This window comes from Manis javanica, chromosome 12, assembly GCF_040802235.1.
Source record: "Manis javanica isolate MJ-LG chromosome 12, MJ_LKY, whole genome shotgun sequence".
Taxonomy (NCBI): Eukaryota; Metazoa; Chordata; class Mammalia; order Pholidota; family Manidae; genus Manis; species Manis javanica.
The window spans coordinates 3,017,898-3,038,714 of record NC_133167.1 but is presented as its reverse complement, the minus strand read 5'-3'; the positions used below and the strand labels follow the sequence as shown (position 1 = coordinate 3,038,714).

The 20,817-nt window shown below is 58.2% G+C and overlaps 1 protein-coding gene across 4 annotated transcripts in view; it reads left to right on the top strand.

The window, feature by feature from the left end:
* MLPH (melanophilin) overlaps positions 1–20,817 on the top strand; it is a 45,076-nt gene that overhangs the window by 19,182 nt on the left and 5,077 nt on the right. For 3 of the 4 annotated variants that reach the window (XM_037009706.2, XM_037009705.2, XM_037009707.2), the window contains 12 exons: positions 1,903–2,124; positions 2,218–2,330; positions 3,959–3,997; positions 5,358–5,461; positions 6,594–6,710; positions 8,000–8,195; positions 10,305–10,444; positions 16,073–16,249; positions 16,534–16,689; positions 18,125–18,205; positions 18,997–19,074; positions 20,684–20,741. In XM_037009706.2, the coding sequence (XP_036865601.2) occupies positions 1,903–2,124; positions 2,218–2,330; positions 3,959–3,997; positions 5,358–5,461; positions 6,594–6,710; positions 8,000–8,195; positions 10,305–10,444; positions 16,073–16,249; positions 16,534–16,689; positions 18,125–18,205; positions 18,997–19,074; positions 20,684–20,741 (1,481 nt within the window). The remainder of the gene's footprint in view (positions 1–1,902; positions 2,125–2,217; positions 2,331–3,958; positions 3,998–5,357; positions 5,462–6,593; positions 6,711–7,999; positions 8,196–10,304; positions 10,445–16,072; positions 16,250–16,533; positions 16,690–18,124; positions 18,206–18,996; positions 19,075–20,683; positions 20,742–20,817) is intronic. The other variant, XM_037009708.2, reaches the window with a different exon arrangement.

The window sequence follows — 20,817 nt, the reverse complement described above, 5'->3', positions numbered from 1 at the left end:
AGACATAGATCAGGGTGCAGTGGCCAATCCAGGACTCTTCTGGGCTCTGACTCCAGAGGACTTGACATCCTGGGACGCAGCATGCCTCCACATCTTGCTTTCTGGTGTGCAGGGGGTGTGATTCTGCCTGGTTAGAGAATGTGGGACACTCACTGGGGGACGCTGGACAAGGCCCTTTCCTGACCGATGCAGCTACAGTAAGAGTGGGCATGGAGCCGACTAGGCCTCCCCGCCCGCTGCAGGTCCCTTGTGCTCCTCTGCTTGAGGCAAAGACGTTACCTTGTCCCTGCAGCTTTATCTGGACTGTAGTCAGTGGGTGACTGTATGCCCCCTAGATTCTTGCCGCTGCTTGGCCACTTTTTCTTGGTTTTCAAAGCTGAAATGGGTCTTATTTTTCTGTCTGTCCTCAAGAGTATTTCAATGAATAGTTGGGGGAGGGAAATCAGTGAATCGCAGCCAATACCCCTTTAAACCAGAAGTGGTCTTGCAGAGCTTCCTAGGGCGGCTCCCCAGTCTCCAGCCTCTGCCATGCCCACCCCAGGGTGTCCCCCAGAAACCACAGGTGCAGAGTTCTCAGAAGACAATGGTACCTATTGTCTAATTTTAGTTACTAAGAATGGATTAATTTGATCTCATCTAAAACTGAAAGTATTATGTTTGGCACATATTTTCTGAAGTCCAGAACAAAAGGAATGTGTTCATTATCTGAAGGTACATTTGTCTAGTCAGTTCAGTTTGGCAGGTTTGCCAGGAAGACGTGTTCCTGAAAACGTGATGGTCTCAGAGATTGGTTTTCCTGGGACTTGGGGTGCTGGTGATTCCTGCTCTGGACCCCACCCAGGCCAAACGCGACAGCCTTACCTATGGGGACAAAGCTGGGGACGCAACTCCAGTTGCTGCCCTGCTGGAAAGGGCCCAGACCCCGTTGCTGAAGAAATCTCATCTGGCTTTGCCCTCAGGACTCTGTGCACCCCTGTAGGGAGGGGCCATTGACCTATCGCCTTTCTCAGTAGGTTGCCAACCTGACGTCTACTTCCCTGGTGTTGTTCTCGGCTCAGAGCCATTAACTCAGGCCAGTGTGGCACAGCAGATGTGCCTGGCCTCCCAGGAAGGACCAGCAGCCTCCAGTGCCTTCTGAATGAGCCTTATCTCTGCAGTCTCTATGTCATCTGCCGCTGCTCTGACCAGCCCATGAACCACTTGAATTTTTCTCTCCTCTCTAACCAACTCCTAAATAATTAGAGTGGGCAGCAGACTGGTTCTGTATAACCCCATGGCCTGACCAGGCTGCCCTCCCATGACTCCCCTGGCCCTACCCCTGCCACGCTCTCCAGAGCTACCAACGTCACCTCCTCCAGGGAACATGGGACACGGGGTGCTAATGGTTAAAGGTGCACCCTCATCCAGCCAAACATGGTGCCTGAGCACAGTCTCTGAGCTTTGGGCTGTGCATGAGAAAAGCTCAGGGTTCAGGCCCCCAGCTGGCAAAGAACTTGGGCTTCAGGGACTCTGTCCATCCTCTTCCCCTAAACTGAAGTCTGTGGGGTTGCACAGGCAGCAATGGGAGCTACCCCAGTCTGTGAGCGTCTGAACCTTTATGGTTCCTGGCCCTTTGGCAATGAATAAAAGTCATGCAACCTGGAAAAAAATGTACAGTTTGAAACCACTGTAGGAATATTCAGATGCAATTCTGTCTCTATAACACTGATGTGTCTCAATTTCAGCCTGCCCAAACTGTGCCCGTTTGAACCCAACCTGCTAGTCTCCCCCTGGGGAGGAAGGGCTGCCTGTGAGTGGCTTTACCTGATTCTGGGTCCCTGCTTTCCGTGTCTGCATGGGTACAGCCTGCTGCAAAAACAAGGTGTCCAATATACTTCTTCTTGTTTCCAATATTTTCGCAAGGGGATTGAAGGGCAAGATTAAAAAGGAAAGCTCTCAGAGGGAGCTGCTCCCAGACACAGCCCACCTGAATGAGACCCACTGTGCCCACTGCCTGCAGCCCTACCGGCTCCTCGTCAGCCCCAAAAGGCAATGCCTGGACTGCCGCCTCTTTATCTGTACTGACTGCAGCCACGCCCACCCGGAGGAGCAAGGCTGGCTCTGTGACCCCTGCCACCTGGCCAGGTGAGCCCGTCTGGAGGTCAAGTACCCACCTGGTATTGGGTGCAGCACGTCCCTTCTTCAGTGGGGCCTCAGCCACACGTCATCTCCCTGCAGGGTTGTGAGGATCGGCTCACTGGAGTGGTACTACGGGCACGTGCGAGCCCGCTTCAAGAGGTTTGGGAGCGCCAAGGTGATCCGGTCCCTCTGCGGGCGGCTGCAGGGCACGGGTAAGGAGTGTGCAGGGGAGGCTGGGGGCCTCTCTGAGGGTCTCTGCTTGTTCCCAGGCATGTGTTAATGTTTCAGGACCAAGCAGACCCTCCGGAATGAGTGTGGGGTTGTGGGAGACGGTGGGAGTTCTGTCAGTCCATTTCTGCTGTTTTATATGAGTTTGGCTGCTTTTTGTATGAGAGCAAACCTCTGCAGCCCCCTGGCCTGGCCTGACCCTCTCAGAAGCCCTGCATACTGTTTACACCCCCACTATTTGAAATCGGATTTTTTTCCAGTGCTTTATAGTAAAGTCAGAGCTCACAGGCAAGGTTCTCAAACCCAGTGGCTAATCGAGTAACCGGGCCTCTTTCACACCACATGGTCTCCAGGCCTTTTCCCTGGGCCACTGGATTTGGGGCCTAAACTCTCTCTTTCCATGATGATCAAGACTTAAAGAAGTTGATTGTAACTAATAGTTTGTTTTAATATTTTGAATCCAAGTATTTATTTCATGATAACTTTAAAATCCAGACTTCTGTCTGGCACTTAATGTGTGTTCACCTATATTGCCCACCTGTAAGGTATTTAGGAAGAGAGGTTATTTCAGAGGAGGATGTCAGAAAGCTGGAGTCTGGAAGTTTCTCCTGGGCTTGAACAGAGATAACGGAGCAGTGTTTGCGGGAAGCACTCGCCTTGTCCCTGTCTCTCAAGTCCCAGGTTCTGCCAGTAAGTCTGGCCAAGCGTCTCCCCCTGGGCTGCTGCTTCAAAGCTCTATCTCTACCTTGAGCTGGAGCCCATCAGGAAATTCCAGCGCCCCTTGCCCTTGGCCAGCCAAGAGCCAGCAGAGGATCTTCCCAAAGAAACAGAAGGAGGGTGGTCCAGCCCCCTCCGCAGGGCTCAGGGCTGGGAACCACAGGTACCACGGGCACCTGAGAATCTCAACCCCAGAGGCAGCCACGCTCAGCGGGAAACCGCCTGCCGCATCAGAACCCCTAGGACCTGGGCCTTGCCCTGGGAGGTGCCAATTTGTAGGGACCTGGGTGGGCTTGGGAATCTGCGTTACGTAGGAGGTCATGGAGATTCTGATGCCAGCCAGGGTTGGAGCTGAGGGGGAACGTGCCAATTTCAAAATCATCACCATGAAGGACCAGGAGGTGGCGCTGTGGGGCAACAGGCACCCCGATTCACAGCCGCTGCTGCAGCCCCAGGGAAGCGGGTCTCAGGTGCCCAGCGTGAGGCCCCAGGAGCTGCGTTCTCTCTGCTGGGCACCTGTGTCTACAGCACACTGAGAAAGGGAAATGCTGGGAAACCTGTGCCTTTTTAAACAAAATATGCAAACTGGAAAAAAAGAAAAAGAAAGAAAGAAAAGGGACAATTAAAGTTAATGTTTTGAAACCCTGGCCCAGCCAGGGCTCAGCACAGACCAGTTGCAGCCAGGAGGGTCTTCTCTCCCTAACGCAGAGCAGGGGGTTTCCGCTGAGTGACCCTGCAGGGTGACGGGCGTGTTCTCGCAAGGTCCCGTAGCAGGACAGGCAGGTGCCTGGGGGCAGGCTCAGTGGCACGGAAGGAAAAGAAAGGACAGACATCCTGACGCACAAGGTCTCTTCGGGGGATGTCTTGCTTCTCAGCCCCTTTTCTCTGGTTACAGGTTTACCTGACAGAGTCCGTAGCTCACCTGATGCCAACAGTAAGTCCTTTGGGCTCAAATGGTTTTATTTTTGTTTCCACCACGCTAGCATGAGTGGCCAAGAAACCTCTGTTCCATGTCAGGAACCTGGATAATCCTTTGGGTTTTATTAAGTATGACTTGATCTCAGTAGATGGGTTAGTATTCAAACCCTTGTCCCAAGTGGAGAGGGAGACATAAGGAGTTGGCGTCCAAAACGGTCACGGAGATCCTGCAGACATTCAATGGGGCAGGGGACACCACCCGGACAGGCCACGCCCCAGGCCTCAGGCCACGCCCCCAGGCCTCTGGAAACCCGTCTCCACATTCCCTTGGTGGTTTGGGGTGAGTTTCCTCAAGTCTGTTGCTGTCTAGAGAGAATAAAAATAATCACCAGGTCTGTCGCCCGAGCCCTCTGAGGAGGGGGCACCAGCCGGCTGGTGCTCATGTCTGGGTTCAGGGGGTGCGGGAGGAGAGCAGCTCACGTGCACCCTCAGGTGCATCCTGGGTCCTGCTTGGTCACACTGGAGACCTCCCCACCCGACGGCGCGGGGAGTGAGGACGGGGACACAGCGGGAGGAGCGCAGGAGCAGCAGGTGCTGGGCCCGCGGCCGGGGGCTTCCAGCTCTAAAGCCCCAGCACCTGCTGCTGGGTCTCCCTGGGTAGTGATGTGGAGGAGCAGACACAGGCCAGGGAGGAAGTGGGCAAAGAAGGGAAGACGGAGGCGGTGAGGGGGCAGCCTGGGCGCCAGGTAAGGAGGACCCTGGGGGTGGAGAAGCAATCCAGGAGCCCTGGGGCTGAGCCTTGCCCCCCAGTGGGGCCCAGGGCTGGGTCTGCTGATGAGCAGGTGGTTTGCTTGGGAAAACATGGCACCTCCAGGCTTCCCCCCCACCACTCCAGGGCCTTCTGAGTGCCTAAGAAGCCGTCCTAAATGGAGGGGAATGTCTGCAAGCATGACTGCTGGCAAAATGGATGCGGAGTGCTAGTTTTAGGCTGTGACTCAGCCCGCTGCCAACGGATGCTTGGATAGACCTTTAAAAGACCAGCAGAGGGCCTGCCCTGGGTGTTACACGGTGGGTGGGTCGGTGGGTGGGTGGGTGGACGGACAGATGGATGGATGGATGGATGGATGGATGGATGGATGGATGGATGGACGGACGGACGGACGGACGGACAGATGGACAGACAAATGGATGGATGGACAGACGGACGGACAGACAGACAGACAGTTTTGCAGGAGGGTAGATGAATAGATGGATGGACAGACGGACAGGGGGATATATATGCAGAGGGTGGATGGGCGGGTGGGCAGGCAGACCGACAAGGGCTTTGCCCGCAGCCTTCCTTTCCCTGCGTGGAGTCATGCAGGCATCTGTTGCAGGCAGACCTGAGCCAAGCGCCGGAGAGAAAAGTGGGGACAGTGAGCAGACAGATGAGGATGGAGAGCTGGACGCAGTGGCCCAGGGCCCACCCCTTGGCAGCAAAGTAAGTCTTCCCCCAGCTCCCCCACGGCTCTCCCAGCTGGAGCCTTGGGTGCTGATATCCTGAGCGCCCAGTGTTGTCCACGACTCCATTAGTTACTGCAGCGTGAGTGCAGACCCACCTCCCTGGCCTGCCTCGTCTGTCGTAGAGCCCCAAACAGGGGCGTACTTCCAGCTCCTGGTCCCACCATAAGAAACCCCACAGCAAGACGTGGGTGGGCAGAGCTGCAGAGAAGTCTGCCTGACCCGTCAAGCCGGGGGCAAGCAGGGGTCCCATGGGGCACACTGGGGTCCTCCGAAGGTGGCCTTTGTATGTTTCAGGGATGTGAACCCCCGGGCTCACCTCTGTGAACTTCTCTGCTTTTCATTGTAGCCAACTGTGAGCTTTGTTTTTATCAGAGTTCGTTTCTGTTTTCACTTATTTTTAACTTACTTTTGCTGATAAAGACAAGCAAGGTAACCCCCCAGGGTTCCCGGGTGGGACAGCCGGCAGCGAGCAGCTTGGGGGTGGGGGGCAGAGATGATGGGCTTCCCTGAGGCCCTGGGGGTGGGATGGTCTGCGAGATGGGACCCTGGCCAGGTCTGCCTGGCTGCTCCTTGGGGAACATATTCATGTTTTTATGAGAAAAGTGTTATTTGTGCCACTTACTGAGCCTTAGATTGCCCTCCAGTGTCTGGAATATTCCCTACACAATACACTTAAAGATCAAAGCCATTATGGGGAAGAAGCTGTAAGTAATCCTGTGCTCTTGCATCTAAACAACACAGAGTTCCCAGCTCCGTAGGCAAGCGCCTCATTTGCCTAAAACCCCACAACCCCTCTCAAGGGCAAGAAGCACCTCACAGCTCTAGAGAAGCCTGCCTGCCCCCAGGGCTGCAGCCCACGGGCCTGTGTTCCGCACGCTTGCCCAGCCTCCTGCCCAGTAGTGGCCAGGCGGCTGCTCTTCTGCTCACCTAGCAGGTGTTGGGGTGCAGGTATTGCGATGGGTGGGGTGGGCTCTGGGCAGCCCCTTGGAGCTCCTTTGAGTTCTCTTAGAGCACAAGAGGTGGCTGTGCCCCGGAGGCACCCTGCTGCCCAGGGAAGGGGCAGCTGGCACTCCCCTGACTCTCTCTCACCCACACCTGCACCTGCTAAGAAGCGCCTCCTCTCCTTTCACGGCTTGGACTTCGAGGCGGACTCCGATGACTCCATTCAGTCTCACAGTCACCCCCCGAGCCTGTGTTCAGTCCCAGCAGCCACAGACAGCCTGCAGGTCAGTGGGCTGTGTGTTTGCCCCTGTCCCTCTCAGGATAACCTGAGCAGCAGGTGCCCAGATGCCAGGTGGGGGGCTGCTCTGAGAAGCAGTCTGATGCAGGGTGGTCATACCAGGTTCAACAGGCAGGGAGTAGTTTGGGGTGGGAGGTGCATGGATCCAGAAACTTCACTCTCTCCAGTCTCCAGAGATTCTGGGCTGGCAGCTTGGAAAAGTGGGGTGCAGGACAAGAACCAAGGCCAGACAAATGAGTCAGAGGTGGGTGCCTGTCCCAGAAGTAAGGCAGAACCCCCAAGACTCAAGAGCACAGGGCAGGGAAACAGCACCTTCCCTGCAGTCAAAGGGGTCCTGACGTGGGCCTGGACCTCTGTCTTCTTAGTAGGGAGCCTATACGGTACTACCCAAGCTAGGATGGTCTCGCGAGTGACAGAGGCAGGTACAGTAATCACACCCACACGTGCAGCACCCACAGGGCCATCCTGGAGAACCAGGGCATGTGCTTACCCGGCTCACTCTGGGGAGCCTCCGTGAACCCCCATTCCCTCACCTGGAAAAGGGGTGGTAGCCTCCTCCTCACAGATCACGGTCAGGACTGGGGGCCTGGGACACTCACATGCAGCCAGGGCCCATGGGTGGCAGCCCGCTCAGCAGGAGCCCTGAGCTCTGGGGGTCCCCTGGGCTTAGACAGGCCCGGCCAGAGCTGGGGCAGGGCTGGGACTTCCAGGCTGATCCGCAGGCCCCTGTGGAGCTGGGGATGGCAGGGCAGGGGGCCAGAAGCTTTGGCAGTTTGGTCTCTCGTGGCCTCCAAGGTCTGGGAACTGCCCCTTTCCGGTCCCTGCCCCCGGCACAGCCAGGCCAGAAAGGAGCTGGGGCAGGAGGCTTCCTGGACCTCTCTGCACCCTGTTCCCTTGGGGACAATGCCACAACGTAGAGAGCCCTCTGCCACACAGGACAGGTGAATAACTGCCCTGCCCACTCCTCAGGGCTTCGGACTGCAGGCTGCTCTGAGCCCTGAGGCTCTGGAATGTTCCACACCCCTCCTGTGCTGCATGGCCTGGGGTACCAGGAGCTCCACCCTTCCAGACGCATGGTGCAGAATAGGAATTAAGTGCTTTCAGCATGATTTCTGAAATTAAAGGGACCTGAGTTGCAAGAGGCAGAGCATTGGGTGTCTAGGGCACCGTTAGTCAGCGCCTGGAACCCTCAAGACACGGGCTGGGGGACACATCTGTCAAGGCACTGCGCCTCCTCATAAGGCCCCCTGCAGCTGACAGGCCCTGTGTGCTCAGGCCCCCACAGATGAGCCCTGCGCAGATGAGGCCCGCTCCCTGGAGGCTGAGGTCCCGGAGGAGGCTGACGCCAAGGCCTCTGGGTGCCACCCCTGCCCAGAGGAGCAGGCAGATGGCCTCTCGCCTGCTGGACAGAACGCGCTCACTGAGCTCTGCGCACCCTGCATGATGGCCCTGGGGACCGCTGCCACACCTGGTAGGTGCCCTCAGACATGCCGGATAGTCTGTGTGGGGAAGGGGGGTCCCTGGGAAACCTGCCCTGCCACCCCAAACTGTGCAGACACACTGGCTGAGCTGCAGTAGCCGCTTCCTTCTCTGTGATTGCCCAGCATATACAGTCCTGGCAGAAGCCATGGACACCTGCTCTACCAGGGCTGGGTGCCTCCCTTGTAACACTCAGGAGTCCCAGCCTTGGCACCGGAGCTGCACACGGCCCTGGCCACCTTTGAGGGAGGACGTTTAGCTGCTGGGCGGGAAGGATGTGCAGGTTTCCCTGAAATAGCTGGCATCACCAGTGACTCAGCCAACCATCCCAACCACGGGCAGGGCAGCTCCAGACCTGGGACTGGCAGGCTGCCACCGGGTGCTGCTTCCCCTGGTCCACCCTGGGCTCCCAGCTGGAATTTGCTAGAATCTAGATTTGTTTAGTTTAATTTTGTTGTCAGTTTGCTTCACAATGAAATCCCAAATTGCTGTCTGTTCCCATGCCCTGTGGGAGTGTGTGCACTGGGCTCGGGAGTTCAGGCACCTAGTGATCTAGGAGCAAATCAGATCACAGGGGCAGCACAGGCCTCCCACTCGTGTGCACCTGCCAGGCCGTAGCTCCCAGCTGGCTGTGGGAAATGTGGTTAAGACCCCATCTGCCAGGAAATCAGTCCACTTCCCATTTTCCCTTTTTGTTATAGGGACCATAATCTCATAATCACACTCTGATTAGGGTCCTGGAGGCATCTGTGGGGAAGGCAGAGCTTTACTTCACCCTAAACAATGAGTAAATGAATCTGCATCGACCAAGCCACAGGACGGAAGCAGACAGACTTCATTTCCTCCCACAATCCCTAATTACACCAAACGTGGATGGGGCACAAGGGGTGGGAGAGGCCCAGAGACATATCACTGTGCCCAGAAAGCCACCTGGGAGACGGCAGTTCTGAGGTTCAGCCCTGCTCCGACCAGCTAGCTGCCCTGTTACACTGATTCTAAAACAGTTTCGCCTCATCTCCTGAATGAAAGTATCTCACAGTTGATGTGGTAAGAAAGGAGTGTGCTGGTGTTTGACTGGTGGTCTGGTCTCTTTCTTAGTTGTGCATCAGACAGCCTCCGAGGTCTGAGATGCAGTGAAATGTGGCGTGCTCCTTGATGAGACCGCCTACCCTCCAGCCTCGGTCTGCACTGTAAGAAGGAGTTAACGCCCCAGTCATCGGCCGCCACAGGCACTAGGGGGATGGCTCTATATGTCGTCTCCTTCTCCATCACAAAGTATCACAAACTTACTGGCTTAAAACCCACATTCATCATGTCACCATGGGGTGGGAGTCCAGCAATGCCTCAATGTGTCCTCCATAAGAAAGTGTTGCTGGGCCAGAGCCTCACCTGGACCTGAGGGCCCCCTCCCAAGCTCATTCAGATTGTCTGCAGAATTCAGTGCTCCAGCACGGCCCACTGCACATCAAGTGTGGAAATAGCGTGTGCACACATGGCTTCCTGGTGTGCAGTTGCACATGCTGGACCTCCACGTGAGGCCAGCCCCACGTGCTCATCCTTCCCTCCACCTCCAGGAGTGGCTGTGTGCTGCCATCCAGGCCACCTGGAGCTGTGGTGGGTACTCTCTGGTGAGGACGTGGAGATTGCTTCTCGCTGGCTGGGGCTCAGGAATAAGCATTTTAAGCCATATGATGGGGGACCCATGCCACAAAAAGTGTGCAAATCATGGGCCTGGCATACAAAAGCCCCACACTGACCAGTGTGGCAAGCCTTCTCCCCTTGTGGACACTGCTAGGGACCCATGTCGGCCACACTTCACACTCGTGGAATTCGGGGTGGTGAAATTAGATGCATGTGCTTTGCCAAAATGGCTTTCAATGCTTGGAGCCCCAGGGAGAGTGCTGGGCAGGGACCTCCGTTTCCTGAAGTTCTTTGGAGACATGGCATCTGCCCCACCCTTATTTTAGTTTGAGGATATCAGCCCCATCATATCAAAGGGATGCCATCATGTCTTCATTGTCTCTGCTCGTTTTTCTTTATTGGGAAACACGTCCATCGGCGTTTTCACTCCAGATAACTCAGACCCACTCTCACTCCAAAGGGACACATGTCGTCAGGAATGAGCAGCTCCCCTCCCAGTCCTTGGCCGACGTGGACACCTCTGATGAGGAGAGCGCCGGGGCTCGCAGCCTGGCCCGCCACCGTTCCAGACCCAGATGCCAGGCTTTGCCTGGGAGCCAGGTGAGTGGCGGAGCCGAGTTCCTCTTGACGCTTCTGTGGGCGGGACCTTCACACCTTAACACCAAGTCACATCAGAGGAAGTAAAGCTTTCAGTGTTTTAAAACTGTAAGATCACACAAGCTTACTTAGAGATACACGAGGCCAGTAAGATAGACATTTTTTACTGAAGTGAACCTCATGTAAAATTAACCATTCTAAAGTAAACTGTTTGCATGCATTGAGTACTTTCACAGTGCGGGGCGACCACCGCCTGTCAGGTCCACAGCATCGTCATCCCCCAGGGGAAAGCCACCCCCCACTAGCAGTTCCTCCCCACCCCTCTCCCCCGGCCCCGGGCAGTCGCCAGCCCCTCTCTGCCTCTGCGGATCTGCCTACTCCGGATATTTCTTACCATCCGAGTCCTGAGTCTGTGGCCTTTAGGTCTGTCTTCGTTACTTAGCATGACGTTTTCAAGGTCCATCCACACTCTAGTGTATCAGTGCTTCATTCCTTTTGATGAAAATACTATTTTATGTTCTATCAGGCAGTATGTCTTTTACAAGAGGAGGGAATCATGCTATTTTATACCTTTAGCTGACTTCATATAGGTTTTAAGAAAATTCAGCTTAAAATATTTAATACCTGTCCAGTCGGTGAGACTCACTCACATTGCAGACGTTGATTATGAGGCAACTTATCACAAGATTCCTTTGAGTACCCTGGGTTCCCTTTGCTGAATTTCAATCATGATCCTGTTTACAGAGAAAGGACTCAGATTTGAGAAAGTACATTTCACGGGGGGTGCGGGGGGGGAAGGCAATAGTGTTTTATACAAGAACATCATGACCCGGTGACACAGACTCGTAAAGTCTCTGATGACTGTCAGGCCTTGGCACCTACGGCTGAGGTCCTGGTATTGGGGCCATTTTGTAGCTGATGAATCTGGAGGCAGGAAACTGGAAGGAGCGCAGGTGGGTGCAGATTTCTGAGCGGCAGCTAAGCGGAAGTTGGCCTCATGCAGTTTCAGGACCTGGGTTAGAGCAGGCCTAGCTTCCTGTGCATGCTCATGTGTGGCACAAACCTCCTCCTGGGCCCCTTGGGAGACTGGGGGGCACTGGTGGAGCTTCCGTTCAGGGGGCCATGGCTCTGGACTGTCAGCTGGAAGGATTGACTAAATGTTGAGCAGGTCAGGAAAGACCTGGAAACAGATGATGGAAGTGGATGGTGCGCATACAGTTGTGGTTGCTGCAGTCCAAGGGGCCAGGGAGGTGCTGCTCTGCAGGGACTCGGGCCTTCCCAGGCCTCTCACCCCTCTGTGCACTCAGGCCATTTGGGAGGAGTGCTGGGTGGCTCTGCGGCTGCAGGCACCGACTGCTCTGCTGGGGCCCTGAGCTAGACCAGCTGCCCCGGGCATCGGGGAACACACAGGGCCCGGAGGAAGCCCTCCACACCTGCCCACCCTCAGAGCAGCACTTGTAAAGTCAGGCCTCAGACATGCCCACGGGGACCAAGAGTTCTCTGGAACAACGGCTCACTGGGGCTCACCTGAACAGCCTTCCTGTTGCCTGTTGTGTCTCTGTATTTGTACTCAGTAGACTTCCGGTGAGGGTATTAAGGAAGACTCTCAATAAATAATCACTCATGCCAAGAAAAGGCCCAAGAGGCCCATGGTACAAAGGATGCTTCCACGGGGCTGACATTGAGGAGGAGCCAGGAAACAGCCGTGGTGGGGCGTGAGCCCCACTCGGCAGGCCGGCCCCAGGGCCACGATGCCATGCTCAGGGGCAGACACTGACTGGGATTTCCCACGACAGCCTCACCTCTGGCAAATCATGGCCGTACGTGCCGATCTATGGCCTGTGCCTGCACCACGTCTGTACATTGTAAGTCTTAGCTTTGTTGCTCACAGGTTGAGAGCACCAGGAGTTCATGCCAAGTCTTACGTCTGCCCGGGTCTCAGCAGCGTGGGGCTCGTCGGAGGGTGGGGGTGGGGGGGGCAGATGCCACCACCAAGGCAGGGGCGCTTTGGTGGAAGGGAGGAGGCACAGCTGCATTGTGGAGGCGGCTCATGAGCACCTAAGGAGCAGGCGTTCCCTGGGGGCGTCTGGAAAGGGCCAACAGCTCCCATCCCAGATGAATCCACAGACGTGTTGTCCACGCTGCCCTGGAGGCCTCCACCTCCCGAGCCCTGGACGGGGCCTTGCTCAGACAGCCCCCTGCACCCCAGAGCTCCCCTCCTGGCCCGATGCCTCCAGCCTCTCCGTGGCTCTGCTCTGCTCCCCACGCCTCCCCAACCCCCGATGAGAAATTTCCAAGTTCTGTTCGTGGATGTTTTTCTTCGTTTTTCACCCTGGAAGTGACATTTCACGGTGACGGCATTGGCGCTGTCGGCCAGGCTCTTCCCCTCCAGGTCTGAAGTGGCGGCCATGTGCTGTGTATGCGCCACACCCCTCAGGGAGACCGGGGCTGTCTGCTGAGACCCCCACCGAGCTAGTGATGGCACCTCCTAGATGCCCAGTGCGCTCAGAGGTGGTCTCAGTTACCAGTGACCCCTCAAGGCCAGGGCTGAGGGCCGAGGGCCAGGGGCTGAGGGCTGCGGGCTGGGGGCTGGGGCTGGGGCTCAGGGCTGGGGGCCAGGGATTAAGGGCTGGGGGCTGGGGGCCAGGGGTTAAGGGCTAGGGTTTGAGGGCTGCGGGCTGGGGCCGAGGGCCAGGGGTTAAGGGCTGGGGGCTGGGGGCTGGGGGCCAGGGGTTAAGGGCTGGGGGCTGGGGCCAGGGGTTAAGGGCTAGGGTTTGGGGGCTGCGGGCTGGGGCCGAGGGCCAGGGGTTAAGGGCTGGGGGCTGGGGGCTGGGGGCCAGGGGTTAAGGGCTGGGGGCTGGGGCCAGGGGTTAAGGGCTAGGGTTTGGGGGCTGCAGGCTGGGGCTGAGGGCCAGGGGTTAAGCACTGGGGGCTGGGGGCTGGGGCCGAGGGCCAGGGGTTAAGGGCTGGGGGCTGGGGGCTGGAGGCAGGGAATGAGGGCCCTACTCACCGAAAGCCTCAGCTGGCACTCTTTAGGCAGATTTGCCCCCTCAAGGCCCTCGTTGCTATGAGGATCAGGCTAATTACCTGCTGAGCAAAAACATCTTACGCCCTGCGTCCCTCATCCACTTCCCTCATCCACAAGGTGAGCCGCAGATGAGATAATGGCAGGAAAGAGGCTTCCGCTGTGCCCGGAAGCAAACTAAGAATCGATTTTCCATGTCCTGGTCTGGGAGCTAATGGACGCTGGTGACTCAGGATCCGAGGAACCTCTACCTTCGGCCACTCTGGGTACCACCTGGTGCCTCCTGACCCGCAGTGGCCAAGGCTCAGCCAGTCACTGACTCAGTGTGACCAACCTGCCGTAATTAGCTCACACGCGCTGTGCTGATCGGGGCGGCAGTGATGCGTCAGCAGCCTCAGCCCTGGCATCTCGTGGCCGTGTCACTCCTCTGCTTCAGTCGCCACCCTCCCAGCCCCCCTTCCCGTACTGCTCCCAGCTTTGCTTCATGTTCCAGAACCCCAGTGTCAGAAAATGGGCCTCACAGGGGCCCGCACCCCAAGTCACATCATGACTGGCGGCCTCGGCTTTCCTCCCGCCGCCTGGGAACTCGGGGCCTCCGCAGTGGCGAGGGCCGGCGTCCTGCTGTGGGCTGGGCTGTGTCCTCCCGCTGGCTCCCCCTGCACCTGCTGCAGGTCTTTGAGCTGCATGGAGCACCTGCTGACCCACATGGGGGGGCCCAGCAAACGCCCGGGCTCCAGCAGGTCCCGGCCGGGCAAGGAGGAAGGGCCCCAAAGCCCCTTTGCTAAGGGAGGTGAGGCGCCACCACCAGCTTCACAGGGAGAATCACTTGAGGTTCCCACGTTGAAAGCCTGTGCTCACGGGCAGCGCCGAGCCGGGCAGGTTTCCACTACACAGCCCACGCAGGGTCCTCACTCAGCCCAGGCGCCCTGCCATCCCGTGCCGTGAGCTCAGGCACCTGTGGGCCCAGCAAAAGGTGCCAGAGAACTCCGTGGGTGGGGGATGGTGACAGCTTTCTGAGCAGATGCAACCAGGAAGGGCTGGCAAGCCAGAGCAATGGGAAACCGGGGATACCCCACCCAACCCTGCCCTACAGCTGCTGGGGTCCAGGCCATCTGAGCTGGGGTCTGTGGATGTGTGCTTAGCGCACCAGGGCGACTGTATGGTGAGAAAGCAAAACAGCCTAATGCAACCATGTGTGCATCTAAGACTGACAGACAGACAGCCGGGGTGCTCATCCCCAGGCCCAGGCCCTGTTCCGTCTGAGCCACAGTCGGTCCCGTGCCTGGGTACCCTCTGAAGTGCCTACGTCTGCTGCTGCCCATCTCCCTTGGGGCCAGGGCTCTGGAGAATCAGCCCTGGTTGGAGCTGGGGTGGGGGTGGATGGAGGTGGTGGCTTGGCCCTGAGGGCTCCCCCTGCACAGGGCTCGGGAGGCCTGGGACTGAGGGCCCCACGCCCAGGGCACGCCATGCCACCTTTACCCATAAAGGAGCCCTTTGCTAACCCCACTAGGGGATGGCAGGACCAGGCGGACCATTTCCTTCCCTGGTGTTTAGATGAGGAGACTGAGGCCTACGCTCCAGTGGGTGGGGCTCCAGAGCCCATCGCTGGCAGGCAATGTGCACTGGGAGCAAGGAGGCGTGGGATTCTGGGAGAGTCACTCTGCCCCTCATGTGCTTCAGGAGGGGCCCCCTCACCTGAATCTGTGTCAGGTGTGCCCAGCACAGACTCTGTGGCCCTGCAGGACCCCAGAGCCTGCCCCTCGCCACCCAGCCCCCAGGCTGCCCCGCAGCCTGCTGGGTGCTGACCCAGATATCCCCAGCCCCAGGCTGCGCCTGGACGTCTGTTGCCCATCTCCTCCGCCCCCACTGCAGACACCCCTTAGCGGTGCTGCGCCCAGAACCTCTCCCCCGTGGCCTGCCTGACCCCATGGCCAATGCCCCACCCCAGACTGGACTGGAAAGACAGGCTGTGCCCCACTGAGCCCCTTGCTCCGGTTCTGGCTGGACCCCCTCACTGCAGCCTGTTCTGGATACAAATCACAGCCTTGAGGACACTTAAATCAGAATCAGCTGACTCAGCACAGGGGCTGCCCCGTGGGCCCACTGCACACTCTGCATGAGTAGATGCCGCCTGCGGGATCACCCAGAGACGGGTCAGGGGCTGGACCCCCAAGAGGCCTAGGGCCCAGGAAGAGCAGAGAGAGCCCAGAGGCCTGGGTCACCAGCATCCTGCTGGCCTCCCCTGGCCAGATGCAAACGTTGGGCTGTGGTCTTGGTTTGGCACCTTCAGGGTGCTAAAACCCTAGGAAGTGGCGGGGGACCTAACCCAGGGGCAGAGGGAACAGTCGTCCTCCTGCAGTGAACATGCACACCAAGGAACGCTCACTGTCCCGTTCACAACTGGGTCTCAGACAGCCCTGGGTGCCATCAGGATCACCACGAATGCCCCCACCCCTGCAGAGCCTGGTTCTGGAGGGGGCACTGCCCGCACAGGTGCTGAGGACAGGCTCATGCGGAGAATGGATGGAGATGTCAGGCAGAGCCCTGCCTCTGAGCGCGGCGCTCACCGTGCCCTGAGCCCGGCCCCCCTCACGTGTTCATTTCAGTGTCTAGTTGGCAAGGAGCCCACAGATGTGGACATAGAAGAGGCGGCCCTAAAGAGGAAGCTGGAGGAGTTGACCAGCCTTGTCAGCGACCAGGGCACCTCGTCCGAGGAGGAGAAGGAGCAGGCAGAGCTGCCCAGGAGCACCCCCGTCGAGGGCCTCCCTGGGGTGACCGCAGAGGTGAGGCCACCGGAGCCCTCCCAGCAGGACACAGGACAGGTAGGGCCAGGGAGCACCAGTTTGTGCCTAAGCCACCAGCCCGCCCTGGGGAGGCAGCCAACACCTGGTGAGCCCTGTGGGCCCCTGACAAGGGTGTGCGGGGGGACCGAGCACAGGTCATGCTGGGTGCCTAGTGCCTGGCTGACCAGCAGCTAAGAGAAAAGCGCAGAGAGGATGGGTCCTGTCCTGGTTCCAGCCTGTAGTCTCTCCTGCTGGCGGTCACACTCAGCGCCCCCCTTTCCTAGGTACGCACAGCAGCAGGCCAAATGTACAGACTGGAGGAGACCCCCCAGGGTCCTCAGGACCCCATGCAGCCTGACAGGACCCCTGACGAGGAGCTCTCAGAGCTGGAGGGCAGGGTGGCTGTGGCAGCCTCTGAGGTGCAGCAGACGGAGAGCAAGGTACCCCCGCCCCAGCGGCAGCAGTGGACAGTGTGCTGAAGGGCTCACACACAGCCCCCCCACCCCGGCACCCCCTGCCCACCCACCTTCTGCCTTGGCGAGGGGCAGGCAGGGTTTCCAGCCATGAAGAGTGGTGCTGACACCTAACCCTGCCTGTCCCATGAGGAGGGGCTTCTCTAGAAACAGGCTTAGATTTTAGGGGCCCTGGGGCTCAGGACCAGACTCCAAACCAAAGGTCATCCTGTGACCCTGAGTGTAGGTCCAGAACTTGAACATGGGTGAAGAATGTGTTGGTGGTGTACAAAGGTAAGGAGGCCAGGGCTTCCCAGGGACAGCCAAGGCGACTGGGCTGTGCGGTGCCCCTTGGCCCCGAAGACCCATACAGAAGAGGGTTCTGCCCCCTGACTGCAGGGGGTCGGCACCCACTGCCCCTTCTCGCCTCCACTAGGCAAGTGCCCATCTGTCCCCAGGAGGAAGGTGCACGTCACCAGGGCTGTGGTGGTTACCGGCAACAAGCCAGCCTGAAGGCTTGGCATTCATTTCTTCCTTCTTGCTGGGCACACAGTTCAAACTCCTGGTACAAGGCAGGCACTGTGTAGGACACAAAAGATACAGCTGTGCTGACATCCGGGACCAAGCCCCTGCCTTCAGTGAGCTTAGTTTGGAAGGAGATAGACAACACGTGAACCACCTCGGAGACAGGCTCAGCTCGTGAGGAGCGTGGTGAAGACGGAGTGGGGGCCGCCCGACAGAGCCCTTGGGTGGGGGTGCGGAGCACGGCTGGTCAGGAGGGCTTGGCCTGTCCAGGCGTCAGCAGCGAAGGCCTGAGACTGGAGCAGAGGGCATGGGGGAGTGGGGGGCAGGCCTGAGCAGGGGTCAGAGTCCAGAGGGCCCTGAGGGCCGCAGAGAAGATTTGGGGAGCCATGGTGGGGATCTGAACAGGGGTGAAGAGGCCTAGTTTATGCTTCCAGAAACTTCATCTGGCCACTGTGCAAGGAGTGGTCTATGGGGGACAGAAGGGAGGGAGAACCAGGGGTGGGCCCAGCAGGGACAGGCGAGGCCAGGAATCAGGCTCCGCCAGACTGGGGCCCAGCCCTCACTGTGAAGCAGAGCTCTGTCCCTTGGAGACCCCTCCCTCAGGGCCACAGGGCCACTCTCCCGTCACTGGCCCTCCCACCGTCCCGGGAAGCCAGCTGGCGCACAGCTAGAAAGCCCACAGAGCCCCCCTGTCCTCCCGCCTGGGAGTGACCCACAAGGAGCCCCTCCCCACAACTGAGAACGTGAATGAAAGTAAACCCTCCAGGAAGTGCACCTGGTCAGGACCCCAGGTGTGAGGGGAAAAGCAGTGAAAGCCGTGAGCAGGGGCAGGTGGCCTTTCTGTACTGTGGCGTCGAGATGGACCCTGCGTGACTTCAGTCTGTCTGTGTCCCCCCAGGTTTCTGAAATCGAGTCCAGGATCGCAGCCTTGCAGGCCGCAGGGCTCACGGTGAGGCCCCAGAGGAAGTCCAACATCCCGGTGAGTGCAGGCCCAGGGCCTGGGGCGGGGGAGCCCCGAGACCGCCGGCAGCACAGGCCACCGGCCTCCTCAGCCGGGAGCCTCGGGTCCCAGAGCCAGCCGGGAGCTGCGCCATGCCGGGGCTCTTTTTTGTTTATTGCGGGTTATTTCTAACTGAGAAAGGTGCTCTGTGAGGGGCCCCTCAACTCCTGCTGTGAGAACCTGAAACACGCCACGTGCACACACAGGTTAGAGTCCAAACAAAGCCGCCCCAAGAGCTCGGGTCGCACTGCCTCACAGCAGACAGACCTGGGTCCTTCCCCCGGATTCACGGGGGGGAAATCCTCCACAAATCGCACTGGGGTCGGATCCGGCAGAAGGAAGAAAGACATTCCCAAGCAAGGGCCAGATAGGATGAAATTCAGGACGCCCAGCTAAACTTGCGTTTCGGATGAACAATGAATGATTTTCCAGGATCTATATATCTTGTGCAACATATGGGACATACTTACACTATAAATGGTTGCTTTCTTTATCTGAAATTCAGTGCTAACTGGGTATCCTGTATTTTAATTTGCCAAGTCCGATAGCCCTGATCACAGAGCACAGGAGGGTCATGCTGGGGGACCGAGCCCGGGAGGGTCATGCTCGGGGACCAAGTTCGGGAGAGGCGTACTGGGGCCTGGCATGCCATCCCAGCGCTCCCGGCCAAGCATGTGGAGACAGTGTCCAACCTTACACCCTGCTGGCCCACCTGTGGCTAGAGGGCAAAGACGCTGTAATGATGCACAAACTCCTGCCTTGTCCTGCAGATCTTTCTCCCCCGGCTTGTTGGGAGATTTGGCCGGCATCCTGGGGATCCAAACACAGGCTCTTCAGATGAGGTCGAGGTATGTTACTCCTCCAAGCTCTAGAGGTTGGACAGAGAGTGAAAAATTGGCACAGCTTTTCCGGAAGTGGGACAGTCCACCAAGGGGTGGAGCTGAAACATACAGACGTCTGGAGCTCAGCAAGTCTCTCCAGTCGGCCTCCCGGGAGGCGCACCCTGAGGGTCGGTGCAGCAGTGTTTGTTGGGGCAGGTCCAAGAAGACCTAGCGGGGGAGTGGGAGGCAGGACGGAGAGAGAAAGAGGCAGGACACGCATCCGACCCCACGCAGGGCGTCTCTGACTCCAGGTAATGCGCCCCTGGCGTCCTATTCAGGGCACAGTGGCTGGCGCACCCTCCACCCCCGTCAGCCACTGCCTACGTACATTCCTGAGCCCTGCCCTGCCCTGCGCAGGTGCCGCGGGCTCCAGCGGCCTGGGCTCAGCCTCCGTCTAGGAGACACTGGTGCTGGCTGTAGCCATGAGAGCACTTGACACCAGTGTCCTCGAAGAGGCACAGGAATGTGTGGGGTGTGGGCTGAACCCCTACAGCCTGCAGAGCAGGAGGAGAGAGGCACCACTAACAGCGGGGTGTGCAGGAGAGGAGCCAGGCCGGAAGGCAGCAAACCTGGGCCCCAGTGGTGTGGCTGGAGACGCCTATCCCAGGCCAGAAAGGGCGGCCCGTTCTAGGTCCTGCCTGCTGCCTGGTGCCCCCTATGAGCCCCTGGAAACATCTGGTCACTTCCACTTATCATAGCACTGGGTAGCATTTTACAGATAAAAGTCATATTTTTTCTCCATCCTTCCATTGGGTGTTGACAAAACCTGGTGAGCAGGCACTAACATGACCCTTTTGTACTAAGGATGAGCAAACTAAAGCCCGGGGAGTTTGACGCTCTTGATCAGGACCACACAGACCACAGTGACGGAGGGGGTCTCAGCGCAGACCTACGGGGCCCTGCCTCCCTCCCTATCCTGGGGCCATGGCGCCCCCTGACTTGGCCAGGGAAGCACAGCCCTGCAGGCCTCTGCAGCCAGCCTCCAGGGCAGCCCGCAAAGTAAGCCAGGCAAAATCCCAGGAGCAGACGTTGGGAAGATTTCTAGGGGAACGAGGCATTTTTTGCTTTCTCTCCATCCCTGAAGAGACAAAACGGGGAGTGAAGGACCCCCAGCAGAGAGGCATTAGCAGGAAAGAGAAGAAGGAAAGGTTGGAGACCAGCAGCCACGGGCAGCTGGGGGTGAGTGAGGTGCAGCTAACCTGCCAGCATCCCTGTGAGGGGCCACTGGCCCATTCTCCAGACGAGGCTGAGTCCAGCGGGGATATGCAGGCTGCCACGTTGCTGCGGCGAGGATGTGAGCCGGGTCTGTGCGGCCGGGATCTGTGCTCTTTCCGCCGTACCACCCACACTGGCAGTTTACCAACGCTGAGCATCCTTGTATTCTAGCATTTAGGGCCTTACCCATTGATAATGTGCATTTTAATATTGTCAAAAGTTCAAATGTTGCCAAAAACAGAAGACAGCTGGCCTACCTACTCAGGGTCTGGAAAAATGAAGAAAAGCCCACCATTAGCCCCCAGTGTTCCTAAAGTTTACAGCCGTTTCCTGAAGCCCAGAGACATCTGCTTCCTTCCAGGTGATGGCTGCACCCCATCTTCTGAGGCAGAAGCTCAGGAGCTCCCCTGGAAGTCAAGGTAAGAGTTGGCTGCTTCCCTCACCCCCACTGGGGAGATGAGCTCGGGGCATGAAAATTGCCAGCCAGGTAATCCG